General features: G+C 42.8%; 1 protein-coding gene across 1 annotated transcript; it reads left to right on the top strand.

Annotated features, from left to right (window-relative positions):
• The first annotated feature begins 88 nt into the window (after positions 1-88).
• Positions 89-25,309, top strand: LOC132148805 (splicing factor U2AF 65 kDa subunit-like). Its single transcript, XM_059557522.1, has 11 exons — positions 89-335; positions 10,472-10,646; positions 10,833-10,936; positions 17,664-17,815; positions 18,074-18,190; positions 18,627-18,765; positions 18,987-19,066; positions 22,631-22,753; positions 22,843-22,929; positions 23,099-23,341; positions 24,700-25,309. Exons 1-11 carry the CDS (start codon positions 287-289, stop codon positions 24,829-24,831), a joined length of 1,401 nt encoding a protein of 466 aa, XP_059413505.1. The 5' UTR covers positions 89-286; the 3' UTR covers positions 24,832-25,309.
• Positions 25,310-25,660: the final 351 nt, after the last annotated feature.

The raw sequence follows: 25,660 nt of genomic DNA, 5'->3' as shown, positions 1-25,660 counted from the left end.
GCAAGACGCGTTCCCGCTTGTCTCTGTAACTGACAGCAGTCTCGGCCAATTAGAATCACCGCTCTTCACGCCCACAGCGATCAGACCCGCCCACACGCCAGACCTGCAGCAGAGAGAAGCTTCTCTGTCTACTACCGAGAGGGATTGATTTCCTAAACAAACACGTTTTCTTCACATGGTGCCACCGCATCACAGTTATCAGATGAGAAAGCGGAAGCTCTATATCAGCGGCAGTATTTATTAGTTATTACTGCTCATAAGAGCGCCTGCTCCGTCAGGACTGATCATGTCTGATTTCGAGGAGTTCGAGAAACAGCTGAACGAGAATCGACAAGGTAACGTTACAGTAAACACATCCGCGGTGTTTATGTGCGGTACGTGTGCGGGGTTGGCTGTGCTGTTATTGGTCAGTTTATAAAACAGCATGTCCCTCATGCACATAAAACAACGACTTTGATGAATAATGAATATACAGTCGTGGCCAAAAGTTTTGAGAATTACATAAATATTAGAAATTGGAAAAGTTGCTGCTTACGTTTTTATAATAGCAATTTGCATATACTCCAGAATGTTATGAAGAGTGATCAGATGAATTGCATAGTCCTTCTTTGCCATGAAAATGAACTGAATCCCAAAAAAACCTTTCCACTGCATTTCATTGCTGTCATTAAAGGACCTGCTGAGATCATTTCAGTAATCGTCTTGTTAACTCAGGTGAGAATGTTGACGAGCACAACGCTGGAGATCATTATGTCAGGCTGATTGGGTTAGAATGGCAGACTTGACATGTTAAAAGGAGGGTGATGCTTGAAATCATTGTTCTTCCATTGTTAACCATGGTGACCTGCAAAGAAACGCGCCATCATTGCATTGCATAAAAATGGCTTCACAAGCAAGGATATTGTGGCTACTAAGATTGCACCTAAATCAACAATTTATAGGATCATCAAGAACTTCAAGGAAAGAGGTTCAGTTCTTGTCAAGAAGGCTTCAGGGCGTCCAAGAAAGTCCAGCAAGCGCCAGGATCGTCTCTTAAAGAGGATTCAGCTGCGGGATCGGAGTGCCACCAGTGCAGAGCTTGCTCAGGAATGGCAGCAGGCAGGTGTGAGCGCATCTGCACGCACAGTGAGGCCAAGACTTTTGGAAGATGGCCTGCTGTCAAGAAGGGCAGCAAAGAAGCCACTTCTCTCCAAAAAAAAACATCAGGGACAGATTGATCTTCTGCAGAAAGTATAGTGAATGGACTGCTGAGGACTGGGGCAAAGTCATATTCTCCGATGAAGCCCCTTTCCGATTGTTTGGGGCATCTGGAAAAAGGCTTGTCCGGAGAAGAAAAGGTGAGCGCTACCATCAGTCCTGTGTCATGCCAACAGTAGGGATGGGACGATAACCGGTTTTATTGATAACCGTGATAAAATGTGCTGAAGGTTAGTAATATCGTTTAAAAATGAATTATCATTAAAACCGTGTTTGATTATCGCGGTTTTAATAACTCACTTTTAAATCATGTCCAGCCAGCAACAGTCTGACACAAGCGCAGCGCACAATGTTTTTTTTGTTTTTTTTCGAGAAGGAATGGCGAAAGTCAGTGACTTTTCTATGCTTTTCTATGCTTCTACACTTTTCATTGTAAGGAAGGAAATGCCACAGAATTTAATCTTTCTTTAAATTAAGTGCATAGAGTTGCTTGTTTTATTAGTTGTTTGTTGATTATTAAATATAAAACTTGCTGAAATGTTTTCAGTGTGAGCATCAACTATTTTTGAACACTTTCATCTCGTTTCAACCAAACCGTGATAATATTGATAATCGTGATAATTTTAGTCACTATAATCGTGATATTAAATTTTCATACCGTCCCATCCCTAGCCAACAGTAAAGCATCCTGACACCATTCATGTGTGGGGTTGCTTCTCATCCAAGGGAGTGGGCTCACTCACAATTCTGCCCAAAAACACAGCCATGAATAAAGAATGGTACCAAAACACCCTCCAACAGCAACTTCTTCCAACAATCCAACAACAGTTTGGTGAAGAACAATGCATTTTCCAGCACGATGGAGCACCGTGCCATAAGGCAAAAGTGATAACTAAGTGGCTCAGGGACCAGAATGTTGAAATTTTGGGTCCATGGCCTGGAAACTCCCCAGATCTTAATCCCATTGAGAACTTGTGGTCAATCCTCAAGAGGCGGGTGGACAAACAAAAACCCACTAATTCTGACAAACTCCAAGAAGTGATTATGAAAGAATGGGTTGCTATCAGTCAGGATTTGGCCCAGAAGTTGATTGAGAGCATGTCCAGTCGAATTGCAGAGGTCCTGAAAAAGAAGGCCCAACACTGCAAATACACTCTTTGCATAAATGTCATGTAATTGTCGATAAAAGCCTTTGAAACGTATGAAGTGCTTGTAATTATATTTCAGTACATCACAGAAACAACTGAAACAAAGATCTAAAAGTAGTTTAGCAGCAAACGTTTTGAAAACTAATATTTATGTAATTCTCAAAACTTTTGGCCACGACTGTATGATGCAAACTGTCTTAATACAGGCATTTTTATAAACACCACACAAATACAGCCACTTTATATAGCGATATAATATTTGAGCTGTTTGCAGTGTTGTCATCAAAATGTAAATTTTGCATTTACATAATAACATACTCATTTAAGACTAAATTATGCATTTATTCGCGCAGCCCTAATTTACAATATTTCACACACATTTTAAGCTTTAAAGGGCCAGTTCACCCAATAATCAAAATTATGTCATTAATGACCTCATGTCGTTCCAAACCAGTAAGACCTCCATTTATCTTCGGAACACAGTTTTAAGATATTTTAGATTTAGTCCGAGAGCTCTCAGTCCCTCCATTGAAACTGTTTGAACGGTATACTGTCCATGTCCAGAAAGGTAAGAAAAACATCATCAAAGTAGTCCATGTGACCTCAGAGGGTCACTTCAAATTTTTTTGAAACATCGAAAATACATTTTGGACCAAAAATAGCAAAAACTACGACTTTATTCATCATTGTCTTCTCATTATCTGTTGTGAGAGAGTTCAAAACAGTGTATGATATCCGGTTCGCGAACGAATCATTCGATGTAACCGGATCTTCTTGAACCAATTCACCAAATCGAACTGAATCGTTTAAAACGTTTCACGTCTCCAATACGCATTAATCCACAAATTACTTAAGCTGTTAACTTTTTTAATGTGGCTGAGACGCGACCCGTTTTAAATGATTCAGTTCGATTTGGTGAATTGGTTCAAGAAGATCCGGTTACATCGAATGATTCGTTCGCGAACCGGATATCATACACTGTTGTGTTTTGAACTCTCTCACAACAGACAATGAGAAGACAATGATGAATAAAGTCGTAGTTTTTGCTATTTTTGGACCAAAATGTATTTCCGATGCTTCAAAAAATTCTAACTGACCCTCTGATGTCACATGGACTACTTTGATGATGTTTTTCTTACCTTTCTGGACATGGACAGTATACCGTGCACACAGCTTCAATGGAGGGACTGAGAGCTCTCGGACTAAATCAAAAACATCTTAAACTGTGTTCCAAAGATAAATGGAGGTCTTACTGGTTTGGAACGACATGAGGGTGAGTCATTAATGACCTAATTTTGATTATTGGGTGAACTAACCTTTTAAATGCATAGTTGTCAAAATATCAAAGCAAGTGTCATCCGTGTCAAATACTACAGGATATCTTTTCTTCACTTTTCAAGAAAATCTTTGCTCAAGGAATATTAATCAGCTGGTGTTTGTGTGATTTTTTTTTTTTTTTTTTGTGAACGTATGAGGCCAGTTCAGTGCAGATTTACACTAGTGCTGCAACGACGCGTCGACGTCATCGATTACGTCGACTACAAAAATACGTTGACGTGCGTGAAATGCTTCGACGCGTCACACTGTTTACATCTCGCGTAATGGCATACTGGGAATGGAGAAAGTTGCATTCTATCACAAAAACAAGAGACCACTGTTATCAAAAGTATGGGAATCCTTTAAACAGAGGCCAAACGACCGCAACAGGTTCGGCGATTCTAAAAGCACAAACTGATGTGATATTATTAAGTGTCTAATAAACGCATACGTGCTTATTGCATGATTCTGATATTCCTGTTTTCGTATGCGCGTTGCGACCACTTCGCTTCCATTATGAGCGTGCATACCGCGCGCCTACATTGGAAATAACGAACTTGCGAATATGTGAACGGCCCTTAAAAGACAGCGCGCAGCGAGACAACAGTCACAAACCACCGAGCTACCCCGAATCAGCTCCAGATCTCTGGAAACCATGATAAACCATAGCAAAACCCTGACTACATTTTATGGTTTGTGAGGCTAAAGAACATTTCATGACGTCTCAGACAACTGTAAAATTGTGGCTACTGTGGTTTAATTATAAATGCTATCGTAAACTCATATTTACCATAGTAAAATAATTTTCTTTGCCCTTTTTATTTTGTATACTGTAAAAACTTCAAACACATTGTTTGAAAATGAATAAAGGTTGAAATATTATATTAGAAGTTGTACTTATATTTTTTTGTAAAGTTATCCAAAGGATTCATTAGCTAATCAAAAAAGAACATTAAATTAATTATTTATTGTAATAAAAATAATCGTTAGAGTAGTCGACTAATCGAAAAAAAAATAAATAAAAATAATCGTTAGATTAGTCGACAGAAAAAATAATCGTTAGTTGCAGCTCTAATTTACACACAGGTGTCCAAGCAGAGGAACCATAGGTGTACAGATTGACATTAATATCAACAACATCCACTGATATTTCACAAACCCACAGTTGTCACAATTCCTTGGCTCAAAATGGCACACTAGCTTACTGCCCAGTACACAGTGCTTACTGCCTTTTTTAAGCATCGTGTGTACATTAAGCAACAAAATGTTTCAGAGTAGTATGCTACAGTGTTGTCACCTGGCAAACACTGAACCTTAATTCAACACAGCTGTGGATATTATTAATGAGGCGTTTTATTTCCACTTTTCAAATATTTATTTTATTTTTATTGAAAAAAATGCCTTTCCGATCTGAAATGTGATGGGAAAAGGAGAATTCAGATTCAGGGCTGTAGAGGTCATCTCTAGGTGATGATCTACCAGCTGGTCTGGATACATACTGGATGACTGCAGTGACCCTCTGATCTAGTGGGATAGTTGTGGCCTAATGGTTTTAAGAGGGATTGCTGGTGGTGGAGTGAATGCACAGCACTCTCTTCCACCTCCAATACCAAGACCGTGGTGAGTCGCTTGAGCAAGGCACTAAACCCCCAAATGCTCTCGGCCACCACAACCAAAATGGCTGCCTATACAGCTCCATGTGTGTGCACTTGGATGGTATAAATGCAGAGCACAATTTCTGAGTATGGGACACTATAACTGGCCACACGTCATGTCATTTTCACTTTCATCTGGATACAGACTAATACGGAATAAGAATTCTTCTTACAATGTAATAACTACATTGAATGTTATGGGAAGTGTTCCGGCTGACCTAATAGTTGCAGCCTAACAGTCTTTCTACCTTGCCATCTACCTTCAACTGCCTAAAAACAGCAAAGTAGCCTGCCTCAGTGACTTCCGGCCTGTTCCACTGATACCAATAGTGATGAAGTGAAAATCATCACAAGTTACTTTACATTCAGACTTTCATACCAGACACCTCGGATCTTCTTCAGTTTGCATATAGACCAAATAGGTCAACAGAGGATGCCTTCACCACCACAATACACACTGTCCTCACAGACCTGGAAAACAAGGACAGCTATGCTCAAATGGTGTTTATAGATTATAGCTCAGCATTCATCCAAGTGGCTTACCAATAAGCTTTATATCCTTGGTGTGCCATCCACCCTCTGCAGCTGGTTTCAGGACTTTCTAACAGGCAGACCACAGACAGTTGGAATTGGGAATCACGCATTCAAAACCATAATTATAAACACAGGAACTTCGCAGGGATGAGAGCTTAGCCCCATGATCTACACACTCTTCACCCACAACTGTGTAGCTTCCCAGAAAAACACCAGCATCATCAAATTCTGATGCGGCAGTCATTAGACTGATAATGGGAGGTGATGAGTCAGCATATGGTACAGAAGTGGCCAACTTAGTGACATGGTGTCAATTTCTCCCTAAATGTCAACAAAACTAAAGCAATGATTGTTGATCTAAGGTGGTGGAAGGAGAAGCACTCAGCACTGTGCATTGGTGAGATAGCGGTGGCGAGAGTGAGCAGTTTCAGATTCCTGGGTGTTCACATCACTGACGATCTTAACTGTTCTCCCAATATTAAAGAGCTGCAATTTTTGAAGAGGCTAAGGAAATTTGGCATATCAGGACAAATCCTCAACAGCTTCTACAGGTGTGCGTTTAGAGCATCCTTGATGCTACAGGAGTGTTAAAGCCAAAACATCAAGATTGAGAAACAGCTTCTGTCCTCAGCCCATTAGGTTGGTTATAGACTGCCATCCACTGCCTCTCAAAGCAGACAAAGACTACCCCCCATCCCTTTTTATTGAGTACTTTTGAGGTTTTTGTCCTTGTATTCATGTCTTTGGCTGCTAGAGGATTTGCAGATCAATAATTTCATTGAATAGTGTAACAGATTGTTTCCTGAACTCTTGAATCTTTGATTTATAGAAATTTGATAGTGTATTATGTGTATGCCAGGTTAAAGAGATGGGTCTTTAATCTAGATTTAAATTGACAGAGTGTGTCTGCCTCCCGAACAACATTAGGTAGACTAGGTTTAGGAGCTAAATAGGAAAAGGATCTGCCGCCTGCAGTTGATTTTGATATTGCCAGAGTTTTGAAATCGCATCAGACATGAAGTACTATACTTCAATAAGAGCTCCCTCAGGTATTGAGGAGCTAAACCATTCAGGGCTTTATAAGTAATTAGAAAATGCTTAAATCTACAGTCATAGCCAGAAGTTTTGGATTAATTGTGTAGAATGATCAGATGCATTTTAAGCAATTGCTATAAGCTTCATTGCCCCCCCAAAAATGAACTTTTCACACAAAAAAAGAAAAAGAAATCACAGTTTTTTGATCCTGACAGAAAATGACCAGCTAACATTAATTGACTAATCATACCAGCAACACATGTGAAAGTGTGAATATATACTAGTCAGGTGAAATCACTATCATATTAGATCGTAAGAGCAGACTAATAAAAAGGAGGGAAGGAGCGCTTCCAATCATTTTGTTCTTGTTAGCAATGGTTACCTCCAAAGAAACACATGCAGCCATCATCGCTTCGCATCAAAATGACCTCACATGCAAGGAAATAGCTATCAAGAATATTGCACCTGAAAGAGCCATTAATCGGACCATCAAGAACTTTAAGGAGACAGGTTTGACTGCAGTGAAGAAGTCTTTAGGACGTCCAAGAGTATCCAGCAAGTGTCAGGATCATCGTTTCCTGAGGAGTCATCTACAGAATCGTGTCACCAACAGTGCAGAGTTTGCTTAGTATTATGCCAGCAGCCATATCACCCTGGAGCCCAAGACCGGTTTCCCACTGAAGCTAAGCAGGGCTGAGCCTGGTCAGTATCTGGATGGGAGACCTCCTGGGAAAACTAGGTTGCTCCTGGAAGAGGTGCTAGTGAGGCCAGCAGGGGGTGCTCACCCTGTGGTCTGTGTGGGTCCTAGCGCCCCAGTGTAGTGATGGGGAAACTATACTGTCAACAAGCACCGTCCTTCGGATGAGACGTTAAACCGAGGTCCTGACTCTCTGTGGTCATTAAAAATCCCAGGATGTCTTTCGAAAACAGTAGAGGTGTGACCTCGGCATCCTGGCTAAATTCGCCCATTGGCCTCTGACCATCATGGCCTCCTAACAATCCCCATATCCACTGATTGGCTTCATCACTCTGTCTCCTCTCCACCAGTAAGCTAGTGCGTGGTGGGCGCTCTGACGCAATATGGCTGCCGTCGCATTATCCAGGTGGATTCTGCACACTGGTGGTGAATGAGGAGATACCCCCTGTCTATGTAAAGTGCTTTGAGTGCCTAGAAAAAGGGCTATATAAATTTAATGAATTATTATTATTATTATTATTATTATTATTATTATTATTAGAAGCAGTTTGGTGTGAGAACCTCTGCATGCACAGTCAAGTCAAGTCACCTTAATTTATATAGCGCTTTAAACAAAATACATTGCGTCAAAGCAACTGAACAACATTCATTAGGAAAACAGTGTGTCAATATGTTAAAGGCAGTTCATCATCGAATTCAGTGATGTCATCTCTGTTCAGTTTAAGTAGTTTCTGTCAACGATATCACTGTAGATGAAGTGTCCCCAACTAAGCAAGCCAGAGGCGACAGCGGCAAGGAACCGAAACTCAACTGGTGACAGAATGGAGAAAAAAACCTTGGGAGAAACCAGGCTCAGTTGGGGGGCCAGTTCTCCTCTGACCAGACGAAACCAGTAGTTCAATTTCAGGCTGCAGCAAAGTCAGACTGTGCAGAAGAATCATCAGTTTCCTGTGGTCTTGTCATGGTTGTCATCGGAGACAAGGTCTTTACAGGGGATCTGTATCTGGGGCTCTAGTTGTCCTGGTCTCCGCTGTCTTTCAAGGATGTAGAGGTCCTTTCTAGGTGCTGATCCACCATCTGGTCTGGATACGTACTGGATCCGGGTGACTGCAGTGACCATCTGATCTGAATAGAGACTGGATCTGGTGGCTACGGTGACCTCGGAATAAGAGAGAAACAAACTAATATTAGCGTAGATGCCATTCTTCTAATGATGTAGCAAGTACATCGGGTGTTATTGGAAGTGTTTCCAGTTCCGGTTTACCTAATTGATGCAGCCTAAAAATTATTTAACGGATTTGGATATTAAAAGCATATTAATATGTTATGTGTAAGCCAGGTTAAAGAGATGGGTCTTTAATCTAGATTTAAACTGCAAGAGTGTGTCTGCCTCCGGAACAATGTTAGGTAGGTTATTCCAGAGTTTAGGCGCCAAATAGGAAAAAGATCTGCCGCCCGCAGTTGATTTAGAAATTCTAGGTATTATCAAATTGCCTGAGTTTTGAGAACGTAGCGGACGTAGAGGATTATAATGTAAAAGGAGCAAAACACAGTGAGGCAAAACTTTTGGAAAATAGCAAAATAGCCACTTCTCTCCAAGAAAAACGTCAAGAGCAGACTGAAATTCTGCAGAAAATCCAAGAATTGGACAGCAGAACACTGGTGCAAAGTTATTTTTTCTGAAGAAGCTCCCTTCCGACTGTTTGGGACATCTGAAAAATTGATTGTTCAGAGAAGAAAAGGTGAACACTACCATGAGTCCTGTGTTGTGCCAACAGTGAAACATCCTTAGATCATCCATGTGTGGGGTTGCTTTTCAACCAAGGGAGCGGGCTCTCTCATAATTCTGCCCCAAAACACTGCTATGAATAAAGAATGGTATCAAAACTTCTTTGAATGATCCATGAGCAATTTGGTGCTAATCCATTTTCCAGCATGATGGAGCACCATGTCACAAAGTAAGAGTGATAAAGAAGTTGTCCAAAGATCATTGCATTTAAATTTTGGAACCGTGGCCAGGAAACTCCCCAGATCTCGATCTCATAGAGAACCTGTGGTCAGTCCTTAAAAGGTGAAAGGAAAAAGCAGAAGCCCACAAACTGTAGTCAACTCAGCAAACTAATAAGCCATAAATGGATCGCCATCAGTCAGGATTTGGCCTGAGTATCATAAGCATAACAGTGAAAGCTAACCATGTTTCTTGATGATATCATTCAGGTGTAACATGTAGAGGGTAAAAAGCAAAGGTCCTAGTACTGAGCCTTGTGGAACACCATCGATATGATACCTCTTAATTTACTGCTACGAATTGATGATGGTCAGATAAGAAACATTTGAAACATTCTATTTGAACACATTAGAGAAACCATTTCGAATCATTTAAACCATATCCTGTACCCTCAAGCATTGGGCCTGGTGTTGCTGCACCAGTTCCAATGTAAGGACAACCCTGGTCAGAAATGTGTAAATGCAATAAAAACTCAGGCCAAAACATGCAAACCAATTGCAAATGGTTTATTTAAATTATAATATATTAAATTAAAATTATGTGACTGATATTTTAATAGTGCTCTGAAGCACTGGTCTGAAAATAGCCGCACAAAGCAGTGCTTTAAAGGCACACAGCATTAACAACAGCCCAGAACACCCTAGCAACTACAGTACAGTTCAGAAAACCCTAGCAACTTCATGGCAGCATCCTGGCAACAGCCATCAACCCTTTGATTGTGCTGGTGAATTTTGCACAGGGAAAGATCTAGTAATTTTATTTCAAGATCTGAAAACATGGCATAATTCTGCATAGAAATTAAACAGAATTATTTAGAAGTATATTTTGGCATTTAATAATGTGCTGTTGACTTGAAACTTGAAACTGTGAAACATTGCAGAGAGAGAACGGGAGCGGCATAAAAGAAGGAGTCATAGTAGCTCTGCTGGCCACAGTAAGAAGCAGCGCAGCTGGAGCAAAGACAGAAGCATTCGCAGCAGAGGAAAGCACAGCCGCAGTCGAGAGCGTAAGAGCCGAGACCACAGGAGCAGCTCTAGAGATCATAAGAAACACAGGTGACTGTAGACAACACACACCAACAGTCTGCCATCATACATAACAACTACCACAGCACTTACTTATCCTTACATCCCCTACTGTTTCTGTTGTTTGTTGCCTAAAAAAGACTAATGAACGTGGTGCCATCTGCTGTTGAAGAAATTTGCAGCATCTTCTCCAGGCTCTGATTTTTTTTGTCTCAGCTATTCTCCACATAGAACAAGGAAGAAAAAGATGTGCAAGTATTGGGATGTTCCCCCTCCAGGCTTTGAGCACATCACTCCAATGCAGTACAAAGCCATGCAAGGTACAGTATGAGTAATTCAATATCACAGTAACAGTCTTGTTTATCCTTCTAAGTTGCACACGCACACATGCACTTTTGATCACACACACACTTTGGCTGGTCCTGCGACTTATAGTCAGGTGCGACTTATTTATCAAAATTAATTTGACATGAACCAAGAGAAATGAACCAAGAGAAGACATTACCGTCTACAGCCACCAGAGGGCGCTATATGCTGCTCAGTGCTCCTGTAGTCTACACTGAAGACATAAAGCGCCCTCTCGCGGCTGTAGACGGTAATGTTTTCTCTTCGTTCTAAATAAATGCGACTTATAGTCCAGTGTAGGGCTGCACGATGTGTCGTTTAAGCATCGATATCGCGATGTACAAATCCACAATAGTCACATCGCAGGATGTGCGATGTAGGCTGTCGTAGTTGATCCGTTATTCATTAACTGTACGGGCCAGCTACTCCCCTGCCCTTGACGAATGTGATTCGCGGATTAATTGCACAGCTTAACCATCATAGAGTGAAAGTTTATAATTGACAGGACTGAAAACCACATGCAAGTTTAACAGGGCAGAGCCAGAGAGAGTGCGCGGCGGCGCGAGAGAGACAGAGAGAGCGAGAGAGAGAGAGAGAGAGTGCGAGAGAGACGGAGAGAGAGAGAGCGCGCGCGAGAGAGACAGAGAGAGAGAGAGAGCGCGCGCGAGAGACAGAGAGAGCGCGCGCAAGAGAGACAGACAGGGAGAGAGAGCGCGCGAGAGAGACAGACAGAGCGCGCGCAAGAGAGACAGACAGGGAGAGAGAGCGCGCGAGAGAGACAGAGAGAGCGCGCGCAAGAGAGACAGACAGGGAGAGAGAGCGCGCGAGAGAGACAGACAGGGAGAGAGAGCGCGCGAGAGAGACAGGGAGAGAGAGCGCGCGCGAGAGAGACAGACAGAGAGTACATTAGAAGTACCATCAATGTTTATAGAAATGTATATGGATTTATTTTGCATGTAATTTTTTTTTCTTATGAATATATATGTATTTTTGTTTTGTTTCTTTCTATTCTGCTATGTACAATGCTTTAGGAATATGTACCTTTGTATGTCATGCCAATAAAGCAATATGAATTGAATTGAGAGAGAGAGAGACCGAGAGAGAGCGAGCCGTTTTCAAACAACACGAGCGCTGACTTGCTCTCTCTCCCTCGCGCATATTAATCAATTGACACGATGGTGTCGATGTTTAAATCATTTAAAATGAGAATGTAAGTGTGCTCACCCCATTTTTGTTTGTAAGAAAAAATCTCACAATATATATCGCAGAAAAATAAAATATCGCAATGTCATTTTTTCCCGATATCGTGCAGCCCTAGTCCAGTGCGACTTATATTGTTACGGATCACTCGGAGACAGAGGAGTAACAGATGAAAGATGGTATTTATTGAATTGACACAAGCAGAGGAGCGGGAAGTAAGGAGTGGATGGGTGTTGGGATCCGTGCCGGGAAGGAAGGGGCCACACACACGCACCGTGGGGTTTTGGAGGATCTTGGAGGCAATCCTTGGAGAGAAGATGGAAGAAGGGTCTCCGGAGGTTATCCTTGGAGAGAAGGTAAAGAGGAGTTAGTCCTAATAGTTAGCGCAGGAATGATCTTGTCGCGAACGTGACCGGACAATGACTGGGTGCGTGTGTGTGGCTTTTATGGTGCTGTGGTGGATGACAGGTGATGAGGATCAGGTGGTGATGTTTAGAATTCAGGTGAGGGGGGTGCGCCGTGATTGTGTGGAGGTGGTACCTGGCGTGTTTGTGACAGTACCCCCCTCCCCAGGGCCCGCTCCTGAGGGCCGGGGACCCCGATGTCGTGGTGGGCGTCCTCTAACCCTGGGAGCTGGTCGGTTGGGGTGTCTGGAGTGGAAGGTATCCAGCAATGCGGGGTCCAAGATGTCGTTGCGTGGGACCCAGGAGCGTTCCTCTGGACCGTATCCTTCCAGTCCACTAAGTACTCCAGCTGCCCACCACGCCGCCGGGAGTCCAGGATGTCCTTGACCGAATAGGCTGCGCCGTCATCTAGGAGGAGAGGAGGGGGGGCTTCCATCTCGCCAGGTTCTGTGGAGGGAAGAACAGAAGGATGGTGAGGTTTCAGGAGTGAGACATGGAAAGTGGGGTGAATCCGGTACTCGGGAGGAAGTTGCAGTTTGTAGGTGACCGGATTGATCTGCTGAGTGATTGTGAACGGGCCAATGAATCTGGGACTAAGCTTGCGGCAGGGTAGACGCAGGCGGATGTCCCGGGTAGACAGCCAGACCTTCTGACCGGGTTGGTACTGGGGGGCCTCGGAACCGCGAAGGTCGGCTGCCGTCCTGCGTCTACAGAGCGCCCGTTGTAGTTGGTGATGGGCCGCGTCCCAGACCCTCTCGCTCTCCCGGAACCAATAGTCGACCGCAGGAACATCAGAGGGCTCTCCAGAGCAGGGGAACAGAGGTGGCTGGTAGCCGAGTACGCACTGGAAGGGTGTGAGTCCGGTGGTGGGTTGACGGAGGGAGTTCTGTGCGTACTCGGCCCACCCTAGGAATTGGTTCCAGGAGTTCTGCTGGCCGTGACAGAAGGTACGGAGGAAGCATCCAATCTCCTGGACCTTCCTTTCCGTCTGCCCGTTGGACTGCGGGTGGTAGCCGGAGGACAGGCTGATGGCCACACCTAGGAGGGAGTGAAATGCTTTCCATACCCGGGAGATGAATTGGGGGCCCCGATCCGACACAATGTCCTCTGGAATGCCGAAGTACCTGAAGACATGGTTAAACATCAGTTCTGCTGTTTCCATGGCAGTGGGGAGACCCTTCAGAGGAAGAAGACGACAAGCTTTAGAAAATCGATCCACAACAATCAGAATACATGTGTTATTATCAGAGGGAGGAAGGTCGGTCATGAAATCCACTCCTAGGTGTGACCACGGGCGATTGGTGACGGGCAGAGGATGGAGTTTGCCAGATGGTAGATGGCGAGGACTCTTGGACATGGCGCAGCTGTTACATCCACTCACGTACCTTCTGACATCCGAGGCCATGTTGGGCCACCAGAAGCGTTCCTGTAGCAACGAGAGGGTTTCATTGACCCCCGGTTGACCAGTGCCAAGTGATGTATGGGTGGCGTGGATGAGAGGAGTTCGACGTGTCCTAGGGATGGACTGGTGTCCTGGTGGGCAACCCGGCGGAGTGTTGTTAGGAGCTTCAGCTGTAGGTAGGGTCTCTGCAGACCAAGTGATAGGGGCAACTATTACCTTGTCTGGGAGGATGGGTTCGGGGTTCTCAGACCTCTCTTCGGGTGAGTAACATCTGGACAGAGCATCGGCCTTAACATTCTTTGCCCCAGGGCGGTAAGTGATGGAGAACTGGAAGTGGGTGAAGAATAGCGCCCAGCGGGCTTGTCTGGGGTTGAGTCTCTTGGCTGCTCTAAGGTATTCCAGATTTTTATGGTCAGTGAGAACTTGAAAAGGGTGTTTGGCTCCCTCCAGCCAATGTCTCCACTCCTCCAGGGCAAGCTTGATGGCAAGTAGCTCCCTGTTACCAATGTCGTAATTTACCTCCGCCGGGTTGAGCTTCCTGGAGAAGAAGGCACATGGATGGAGGCGGCTGGGCGTCCCCTGCTGCTGAGACAGGACCGCACCCACTCCGGGGGTAGAGACGTCCACCTCCACGACGAATGTCAGATCTGGGTTAGGATGCACGAGGAGTGGGGTGGTCGTAAAGGCCAGCTTCAAGGCCTGGAAGGCTTCGGTGGCCGCAGGAGTCCATGACAGGGACTTGGGCTTCTGACGAAGGAGGTTGGTTAGAGGACTGGTGATGGTACTAAAGTTCTGAATGAATCATCTATAGAAGTTAGCGAAGCCAAGGAATCGCTGTAGTTCCTTGATGGTGGTAAGAATGGGCCAATCCCGGACGGCGCTTACCTTCCCTCGTCCATCCGGATGCCACTGCGGTCGATGGTATAGCCAAGGAACTGCACTGAGGGCTGATGGAATGAGCACTTCTCTGCCTTTAGGTAGAGCTGGAAGTCCCTCAGGCGTTGCAAGACCTCCGCAACGTGGCGTGGATGTTCGGCCTGGCTCCGGGAGTATATCAGGATGTCATCGATGTAAACTAGGACGAATTGATGGAGGAAATCCCAGAGCACCTCATGCATGAAATCCTGGAATACGGAGGGGGCGTTTACTAGCCCATACGGCATCACGCAGTACTCGTAGTGGCCAGTAGGGGTGATGAAGACTGTCTTCCACTCGTCCCCCTTGCGTATCCGGATGAGGTTATACGCGCTGAGGAGGTCCAACTTGGAGAATACAGTGGCACCACGGAGATGTTCTAGGGCCGCTGGGACGAGGGGAAGTGGATAGCGAAACTTCTGAGTTATCTTGTTGAGGGCTCTGTAATCTATACATGGCTGTATACCTCCATTCTTCTTGGCCACGAAGAAGAAACTCGAAGCAGCAGGGGAGGTAGATGGACGGATGTATCCTTGAGCCAGCGCCTCCCTGATGTAATCCTCCATGGCCTTCTCCTCAGGAACGGATAGGGGATAGATCCGTCCCCTAGGCACTGGTTCACCCGGCAGCAGATCTATTGCACAGTCCCATGGCTGGTGTGGAGGCAGCTTGGAGGCCCGCTTCGGGCAGAAGACATCACTGAAGGGGGCGTAGCACTGGGGTATGGAGATGGACTGTTTGACGACAGGGCTTTCAATAGAGGTGGTGTAGACTGGTAGTGATTCGGGGGGGACGTTCCACGGGAACTGGACAGCCGGAGATACATGATTGAAAGCAGGCTTCGCCCCACTTCAGGATTTCTCCGGTCTTCCAGGAGATAACCGGGTTGTGCTGCTCCAACCATGGGAGCCCTAGGATGACGTCAGCGGTGGAATCCTCCAGAACCAGCAGATGGATATCCTCGTGGTGAAGGAGTCCTGTTTGGAGGGAGATTGGGCCCACGCAGTGGCGTACATATTTCTTGCTTAACGGCCTGCCAGTGATGGTGTGGATTTGGTAAGCGGCCGGCGTGGCCGAGGTTGGGAGCCTGAGTTGACGGCAGAGGGCGCCGGAGATGAAGTTGCCGGCTGACCCAGAATCGAGGAGGGCGGAAACTGGAAGAGACACATCAGCCGCAGTAAGTGTCACAACAGTGGTGAGTGGTTTCATTTGATATCGTGAAGGAAGGTTGGCACTCACCATGGGACGAGGAGGACGAACGGGGCACCCAGCTATGGAATGCCCTGGGGCTGCACAGTACAGACAGAGATTCTGGGCCAGCCGTCTTTGACGCTCCACCATAGTGAGGTGGTAGGAGTCCACGAGCATGGGCTCGCTGGCTGGTTCTGGGGAGCTGACGTTCTCTGGTCGGCAGAGCGGAGAGGAGGAATGCGCCTGGCCCTGGTGCTCTTCTAAGCACGACTGCATACGAGTGGCGAAGCGGATGGACAGCTGGATGAATCGCTCGAGGCCGATGGTATCCTCGTATGCAGCGAGATGCAACCGCACTCTGGGCTCCAATCCTTGGCGAATAGGTAGTGAGAAGGGCCTGTTCGTTCCACCCACTAGAGGCCGCCAGAGTTCTGAACTGCAAGGCATAATCATTGACAGACATATTCCCTTGTTTCAAATTGTATAGTCTCTCACCTATTGAGGAGTCCCAGGCGGGTTTGCCGAAAACGTCTCGGAAATGTTCGATGAAGCTAGAATATGACTGGGTTACAGGGTTATTCTGGGTCCAGAGAGAATCTGCCCACTGTAATGCCTTGCCTTGCAACTGGGAGATAATGAAAGCTACCTTAGCTCGATCCGTTGGGTATGAGAGCGGTTGCATCTCCAGGACCAGTGAACACTGAAGTAAGAATCCGCTGCATTCCTCCGCCGAACCAGAGTAGGGCGCTGGCCGTGCCATGGGACTGGCGTGCACAGCAGGTGAAGGAGGGATGATGGGATCCGCGGAAGTGCTCGCTGGTGGTGGTGATGCAAGTGCTGTCATGAGTGTCCGACGGAGTGCATCAACTAATTCTTGGAAGGGATCCGTGAGGCTCATGCTTGTGTCTCTCGGTGTTGGTCCGGTCATCTGTTACGGATCACTCGGAGACAGAGGAGTAACAGATGAAAGATGGTATTTATTGAATTGACACAAGCAGAGGAGCGGGAAGTGAGGAGTGGATGGGTGTTGGGATCCGTGCCGGGAAGGAAGGGGCCACACACACGCACCGTGGGGTTTTGGAGGATCTTGGAGGCAATCCTTGGAGAGAAGATGGAAAAAGGGTCTTCGGAGGTTATCCTTGGAGAGAAGGTAAAGACGAGTTAGTCCTAATAGTTAGCGCAGGAATGATCTTGTCGCGAACGTGACCGGACAATGACTGGGTGCGTGTGTGTGGCTTTTATGGTGCTGTGGTGGATGACAGGTGATGAGGATCAGGTGCTGATGTTTAGAATTCAGGTGAGGGTGTGCGCCGTGATTGTGTGGAGGTGGAACCTGGCGTGTTTGTGACATATATGTTTTTTTCCTCATCATGACGTATTTTTGGACTTATGCGACTTATACTCAGGTACGACTTATAGTCCGAAAAATACGTAATCAAAATGAATGAATATTTCACATGCAATTCAAATACATACACCACATTTTGGCCTAAATATAGTTTTAGTGTGAATAATATCATCCATCCTTACTAATAATTTTTTTTTTTTTTTTTGTGAACTGTTCTTTCATTTGTTGTGCTTGTGCTGTAGCTGCTGGGCAGATCCCCAGCATTGCTCTGTTGGCTATGTCCACTAATGCTGGTTTGGCAGTCGCTCCCACACAAGTGCCCATCGTTGGCAGTCAGATGACCAGGCAAGCGCGCCGTCTGTATGTTGGCAACATCCCGTTCGGCATCACTGAGGTAAGTGTTCCAGAATAGTGTTCCTCTAAGCATGTTGTTTGTACAGCTCAGTTCTCATCCTCTTGTGCATGATAAATCAGCTATTTCATCTGAAAGTTAGACATGAAAACATCAATTTGTTTTTCAGATTTGTAATAACTAACATACTTTGTTTGCCTTTCTGTACCAAGTAATATTTGTCATGATGCAAAGAGTACACTACTGTGATAGTGAAAGATGTTTCTCTGGGAATGCACTGCCTTTTCCTTTGTGTCTTAGGAGACCATGGCTCAATTCTTCAATACCCAAATGAGACTTGCAGGGCTGTCTCAAGCTCCAAGCAGTCCTGTGCTCGCAGTGCAGATCAACCAGGACAAGAACTTTGCTTTCTTAGAGGTGAGATGCAGATTTCACTCACTTAATGCAACATAAAACTCATCTGACAAAACTCATTCTATGCATAACAGCCTGCGACTCGAATGTATTACTCTATAATGGCAATAATAAAGTTAGACTTTAATATAGGTAAAGTCTCATGAAATTCCAGTTTAAATTGGTCCATAGGAATCCATAGCTTTACTTCCAATTTGCATAGCAAATAACTAATGTAATTCATAGGCCTACTGACATGAAAATTCTATACATTTCCATAACCGTGCTTTTGAAAACGCTTGATAACACTGGAAGGCAACGAAAGCTTCTTCTGAAAAGAGGTTCAAAGCCGCCACTGAGAGGCGTTTTGGTGATGCACAGTAAAACATTTTCATTTAATGAGGCTGGGATACTCAGAGCTACTCCTGACTGAAGCTGACTGTCTGTCTGCCTTCCCTAGTTTCGATCAGTGGATGAAACCACTCAGGCCATGGCATTTGACGGCATTATCTTCCAAGGACAGTCGCTGAAAATCAGACGTCCACATGACTACCGCCCTCTGCCCGGCATCTCTGAGCAGCCTGCTTTTCATGTCCCAGGTCAAGACTCCTGTCATGCTCTGCTTTTTTATATGTCTGTTTTAGATCACTTGAGTATTAAACCTTATAGAACTTTCAAAAGTGCTCTGACTTTGGCTTGATGTGTATGTTTGGGGTGGGATCACCTGCCTGTGTAACTTATAAATTATTAATGCAGTTATTTTATGTATTCATTTGTGGTTTTTACAGGGCACTAAAATCCTGATGTCTTTTGTCTTCAGGTGTCGTGTCCACAGTTGTACCAGACTCCCCTCATAAACTCTTCATTGGAGGTCTGCCAAATTATCTCAATGATGATCAGGTACAATTGAACTTGCTTATCAAGGAATTAATTAATTATTAAGACAAGTTTACAGCCAACTATTTGTGTTTTAGAACACATGTATCAATATTTTTCCATGTGTCTTACATCTTTAGTCACAAATCTTTCCTTAGCCAACGATATCCTGATAATAAACATAAACAGGTAGGAAGTAAGAAATATTTGAAAAATAAGCTTTTTCCTAAACATTGTATCATCAAAACATGCATAATTTATCACCTATGGTCTGTGGTCGTCTACACTATAGCAAAGAGTAACCTATTTTCATGCTGCCCATTCAAAATTATGTTTGTCAGTACATGTCTAATTTTTTTATGTGGATATAGTACATATTACTTTATTGACGTTCAGACAGCCTGTAGCTGAAATCCCTCTAGTCTAACTCATCATCAGCCTTAACACTTTTCAATTTGATTGTTAGTTCATTTGTGATTTTTACATTTTAAGACAACATTGAAAGATACGTGTTAACATTTAGGCTACGTTCACACTGCAAGCTGATTTAAATCTTATGCTAAAATCAATTCCAAATCGTTTCCTATAACAAAAGTCTACCCATATACCAAGTTATTGTAAGGTTGTAACTTTTTTTCATTCACTTTGGCCCAGTTTGTATTGTTAAATAAAACTAAAAAAAATTTAAATTGATAATTAAAATTAAGCTGAAATAAAATAAAATGTGAATATTAGATGGAAAAAGTCTCGGTTACCTATGTAACGTAAAACGTACATCGGATTTGATGTCAATATTTTCCTAGCCAATGTGCCAAACATTTTATCATGCCATCTAATGCCTGTCAGTGAAAATGCTAACTGACAGATATGGTACAATAAATGCCTGAGCACATATAACATCAGACCCCTAAAAAGTTAAAATTAGGTCCAGGTTTTGTAATAATTAAAAATGTTGAGTTAGATTGAAAAAATTGCATGAATGCCAACTTGACTGTTCACACTGATGGACAAATTTAGAACTGAATATGTCTGTTATGGTCTTTACACTGTCATCCAAAAAAAACTGATCTGTGGCACATGAGAGTGATTTGGGCCACAATGAGCTGCAGTGTGAACAAAGCTGGTTACACACCTGGTAGGATGAGTGATCAGTGTTGGGGAAAGTTACTTTTAAAAGTAATCCATTACTTATTAGTTACTTGGAAAAAGTAATGTGGTTACATAACTTGTAATGCGTTACCCCCAACACTGTTCGTAATTACAGCAATAGGTGTAGGTGGAGTACAGATTTCTTGTTTCTATTGCAGACCGTAACGAGGGGGTTTTGGTAATGGTGCACCTCATTGATCTAATTGGAATGTAGCTAACTAACTTAATCAATTGGAGCTGAATGTACCCTGGTATTCATTTCTTTCATATTCTCATATATTTTCTTTCTTGCAGTCACTGTTACTGCTTTGAAACTCACAGCTCTTTCATTTTTTGTTCCCCCACTTTGTCCCCCAGCTAGGGGCCTGTAAGATCGTTAAGTCAGCGCTCATAATTTGTTCAGTAGTTCTGATCTACTGCTGCCATGCCAACATGTAACACAAGGCAAGTAAGACATTGCGTTCCTCACACGGATACTCCTCCTGTCAGCAGGGACCCTCCCCTCGCTGTCCCCTCTCTTCCTTCACTCTTTCGGAGCACGAGCATCACTAAAGGGGCTCTGGGGAACCGGGATGGTGAATGGGAAATGTTTGGAAAGTCAGATCTGCAGTAAGAATATAACAGAGGGGGAAGTGACCTAGGAGACCCACTGTAGGGCTCATATTGCCTGAAGTTTGGAAAAAATGGCTTTTTTGAAACTTTGATTTTGAAATATGTTTCTACCTTTGCATGCAAAGAAAGGGCCTTTCATTAAGCACTTCTCTTACATTATTTTAGTATGTGGTTGTTATGAGGGGTGGTCACACTAGACTTTGAAACCACCAAATGTTTCACTGTAATGGATGAGATATGACATCACGCTCTGTGACGTGTTTTCTTAAACACATAAATTCAACAACATAATAAAAAAAAAAATAATAATACTAAATCCAATATGTAAAAATATACAATCTGCTCCACTATCGTAACACTGAAAACCTGCAGCTTTAAAGTTGCATTCTTTTCTTTCAGCTGAGAGCTTGCTCCGACATATTCTTTTGGTCACATGTCTTCACATGACACAAATTTGCATGTTTGTAAAAACTTTGGAACACAGGAAAACACAAAACTTCAAACTGTTTCCAGTGTCTCGTATTCGCATGAACGGAAGTCAGTGGAATGAAAAGTGTAGTGTGACGCCCCTTTAGAAACACAACTCTACTTCTATTGAATAAACGGAGAGCATAAGTCATTTTCATCTTTACGTATGTTTACTTAGTGATTATTGTAATGTTGAGATGGACTTGAGTGAAGACCATTAGAATCGTACCCTTCTTCGTTCAGAAAAAGAAGGGAACATCAAACTAATAATGGTTTATATTATGAACATGTATCCTGGTGAATGGATGTACTGCGGGTGTAGAGCACAACAGCTGACTTCAGTAGCTTGGTTCTGTTTTCTATTCATTTCAAAACCCCTATCCAAACTGTGAATAAAATTAATTACAGAAAGCAAGCAGAGAGTGTACCCAGGTGACTTCATGACTTCAGTCTAGCACGAGTTCTGCTCTCTCGCAAAAACTCCCATTATAATCACTGAAGCTGATTTCTGATTTCTTTTGACACCTTATCATGAATTTGGGAGGCATTTGGTTCCATTTGGTGGCATTTTTGCCTTGAACCCGTTACATTCCAAGTTTTTAACCCTGATTACAACCTTTGAAACCTAAAAGTATGTGTACAAATGTATAAGACTGTGTACATGAGGTCTACATGAGCGAATAAACTGCTTGTCCCTTGAAGTCCTTTATTATAAGTATAAAATAAAATGGATTTTAGTTCACCAAAAAATGTAAGTTCTGTCATCATTTACTCACCCTCAAGTTGTGATGAACCTGTATGAGTTTCTTTCTTCTGCTAGACACAACAGAAGAATGTTGGTAGCCATATGACTTCCATATAGTACGGGGAAAAATGTTATGGAAGCCAGTGGCCTGATTACCAACATTCTTCAAAATATCTTACAAAAGATCATACAGAGTCCTCACAACTTAAGGGTGAGTAAATGAGTCCATTTTCATTTGCTATTCTTTTAGGTTTGTGTAAATATCTGAATAATTAGCATATTTAATGAACATGGGGAGACTGATTGCCTCATTCGCTATGCCTCACGAGGGCAGACAGTTCTTTTGCTGCGGTTTTAGTTTCCACAGTAACAGCGACGCGTCTGATTGGTGATCTGATGAGTAGTGTGCTGTAGCTCTTCCCTGGAATATTTTTTAAAGTTTAGTGTGATTATGCAGTGTCTAGTCTTTATTCCTCAGTGAATGAGAAGCAGCTGTTGTGCTCTATTGGTCCTGTGGTCTAGTACAGCCCCGTCCTGGGTTTAGTGGACATGTAGGGTTTGAGCTGCAGCTGCTGTGGTGTTAACATGCCTGTGCGTCCTCCACTGTTGTGCAGGTTAAAGAGCTCCTGACGTCATTTGGTCCTCTCAAAGCCTTCAATCTTGTGAAAGACAGTGCCACATCACTGTCCAAAGGCTATGCTTTCTGTGAATATGTGGATATCAGCGTCACTGACCAAGTAAGTCAATTTAGGTTCAAGTATTAAAGAAACACATAGATGCATTTATTTTGTGAGATTCACCCGAATAGTTGTACCATTCTGCTCAGGCGGTAGCTGGATTACATGGCATGCAGCTTGGTGATAAAAAGCTCATCGTCCAGCGGGCAAGTGTGGGAGCCAAGAACGCCAATCCTGTAAGTGCCAGTCCTTAAGACTTCGACACAGTTCTTGTAACTAACAGCCAAGCAGTTACGGCAAAAATCAAGACATTCATGAAGAGTGCATTGCTGATTACTTGCATGCCCGGCTTCAAGCTATTAATTGAGTTAGAGGTCCAGTCTTTCATGCTGTGTTTCCATGCAGACCACTGTTGTAGAGACGCCCGTCATGCTTCAGGTCCCAGGGCTGCAGAGGGTGCAGAACTCAGGCCTGCCGACGGAGGTGCTGTGTCTGCTGAACATGGTCATGCCGGAGGAGCTGCTGGACGACGAGGACTACGAGGAGATCCTGGAGGACATCCGGGAGGAGTGCTGCAAGTACGGCACCGTGCGCTCTATCGAGATCCCCAGGCCTGTGGATGGTGTGGAGGTGCCAGGCTGCGGGAAGGTCAGTGTCTGTAACTGCAGTGAGGAGCAGCACTTTAAACTTCAAGAGTCGGAAATAAATGCCTTCAGGGATGAAATGTTGAAGAACCTTTAGCAAGCTCTTTTCCAGTGATAGGTTATTGTGACCATATGTGTCAAGCTCCAGAAATGACAAGAAAAACACCATAAAAGTAATGAATATGGCCCATACACTATTTTTCAAGTCTTACGAAGTCATATGTAGGCTTGTTCGGTATCAAAATTTTGATATCGTCAAACGTCCTCCCTATTTTACCTCGTGAATAATTAACAAATTATGACGTAAGGCTCAGACAGCATCACCAAACTGTTAGCGTGTGCCTAAACCATTCAGAAACTGAATACCAAAAACTAATACTGAAACAATAACAAAATAAAATGCACCACAATATTAACAACTTTTATTAGCAACAAATAGCAGTTTATAAAAAAGTTCAAATAGATTCACAACAGTCAACCAGAGTTTAATTAACATAAACATCCATCTTATAAAAATTATTGCAAATCAATAGGCCTAAATAAAAACAACATCTTTCTAGTCTTCTTTTTTTAAAGAAAACCAAATAAATATACCTGAATCAATTAAATAAATAAAAATAAACAGTGCGAATAGGAATGAATGACAAGTGGCATCAAATCTAGTCAAGTTTTTTCGCTAGAAAAACCTGCATGCATCATTGATATCAAACCTACTGTAATGCGTTTATTTGATTATTTTAGATACAGAAAATTGGCTTGTTTAGCCATTGGTGAGCATGACAGCATCTGTATTTATTTTTCTTTCATTAGATGTAAAAGAGCGATCCAGATATTCTACAGTTTTGTGTTTTACAAAACACACACTTTTGGAACAGTTTGAACACAATTTTCATTTTGAGAGAAGTAGTATTTTTATTTTATTTCTTTAATTAGCAATTAAAGTAAATAGCCTCAGCTTAACATTAAACCTTAAATACCATAAATAAAATAAACGTTAACTGAAATAAAGAAATATTATAATAATAAAAACTTACACTTATTTTGTTTTTAGCTAGTTTCTAAGGCAAGTATGTCTCATTTTAATTTTGTTTAACTTGATGTAATAAAATGACAAAAAAATAAAAATAAAACCTATATAGACATAAATAATAATAATGAAAAAACACAACAAACTACTAAAACTAGCTAAAATAATAATAAAAAGAAAATACTAGTTATTAATACAAAAAAAGTAGTTTCTCAATTATTAAAGTAACACTGTCTGCTTATTTATTTAACCTAGATAATGACTTGTTTTAAGCAGAACTCTAAGGCTTGGCTAAAAATGTTTTTTTTTTTTTTTTTTTTTTATCCCTGTTGCAGATATTCGTAGAGTACGTGTCTGCTGCAGAATGCCAGAAGGCCATGCAGGCTCTGACAGGACGCAAGTTTGCTAACCGTGTGGTGGTCACGAAATACTACGATCCAGACATGTTTCACAGACATGAGTTCTGAGGGAAGATACTCTTCATCTAAAGAGAAACAGAGAGAGCTGTCTGTGCCATCTGAGTGGGAAGTTTCAATGAGCTTTACACATTGTTTTCTACTTCCACTTATCAATTTATTTTCCATATTGAAATAAAAAGGATTAGATGTAACTAGCCACGTAGGAGATATTTTTAGACTTCTAGTACAACGAAACGGTGTCAAACGATTTCTTCCATGTTAAGGGGTGTTCGTACATGCTGTGATTTACACTAATGAAGTGACCAGAAGTTAGTCTTTTTTTAAATAAGACTTGGTCATTTCCAGAAGCAAGCAGGTAATGTGATGTGATGCATGTTCCTTGGGATCCATGTAAACCTCCTGCAGTTTGTTCACGAACCCCTTTTTGAGAAACCCTTGCATACTGTAATATTTAATACATTTCATGGAATAGATTTTCTTATGAGTTAGGACAATGTAATCTAAATGTAATCAAAAAGTCATCAGAATACTTATAGATACAATATTAATATCAATATTATTATTAATACAATAGATTACATTTCAGACTACTCTTTCTGTCATATAATTTGGATACCATTATAGGTCCCACTTTATACTATGTCACTAAGACCTGTGTACTTGCTTTGTAACTAGATGTGTACATACAGTAGCATATAACCACAGTGTAAGTACACATTGATACATAGTATCTACAGTTGTAATGTATGTGTAACTAAACATATGTAACAACCCACTGAATGGTATGTGTAAGTATAAATGTGTAAAAGGATATTGGTAACAGTCCTTTTTAGTAATGAAAGTCCTACACTTGATATTAGGTTTATCATGTTATTAC

This window comes from Carassius carassius, chromosome 9 (genome assembly GCF_963082965.1).
Source record: "Carassius carassius chromosome 9, fCarCar2.1, whole genome shotgun sequence".
Classification (NCBI taxonomy): domain Eukaryota; kingdom Metazoa; phylum Chordata; class Actinopteri; order Cypriniformes; family Cyprinidae; genus Carassius; species Carassius carassius.
Note: the sequence above shows the minus strand (reverse complement) of the source record. Positions and strands in the feature narration are given on the sequence as shown.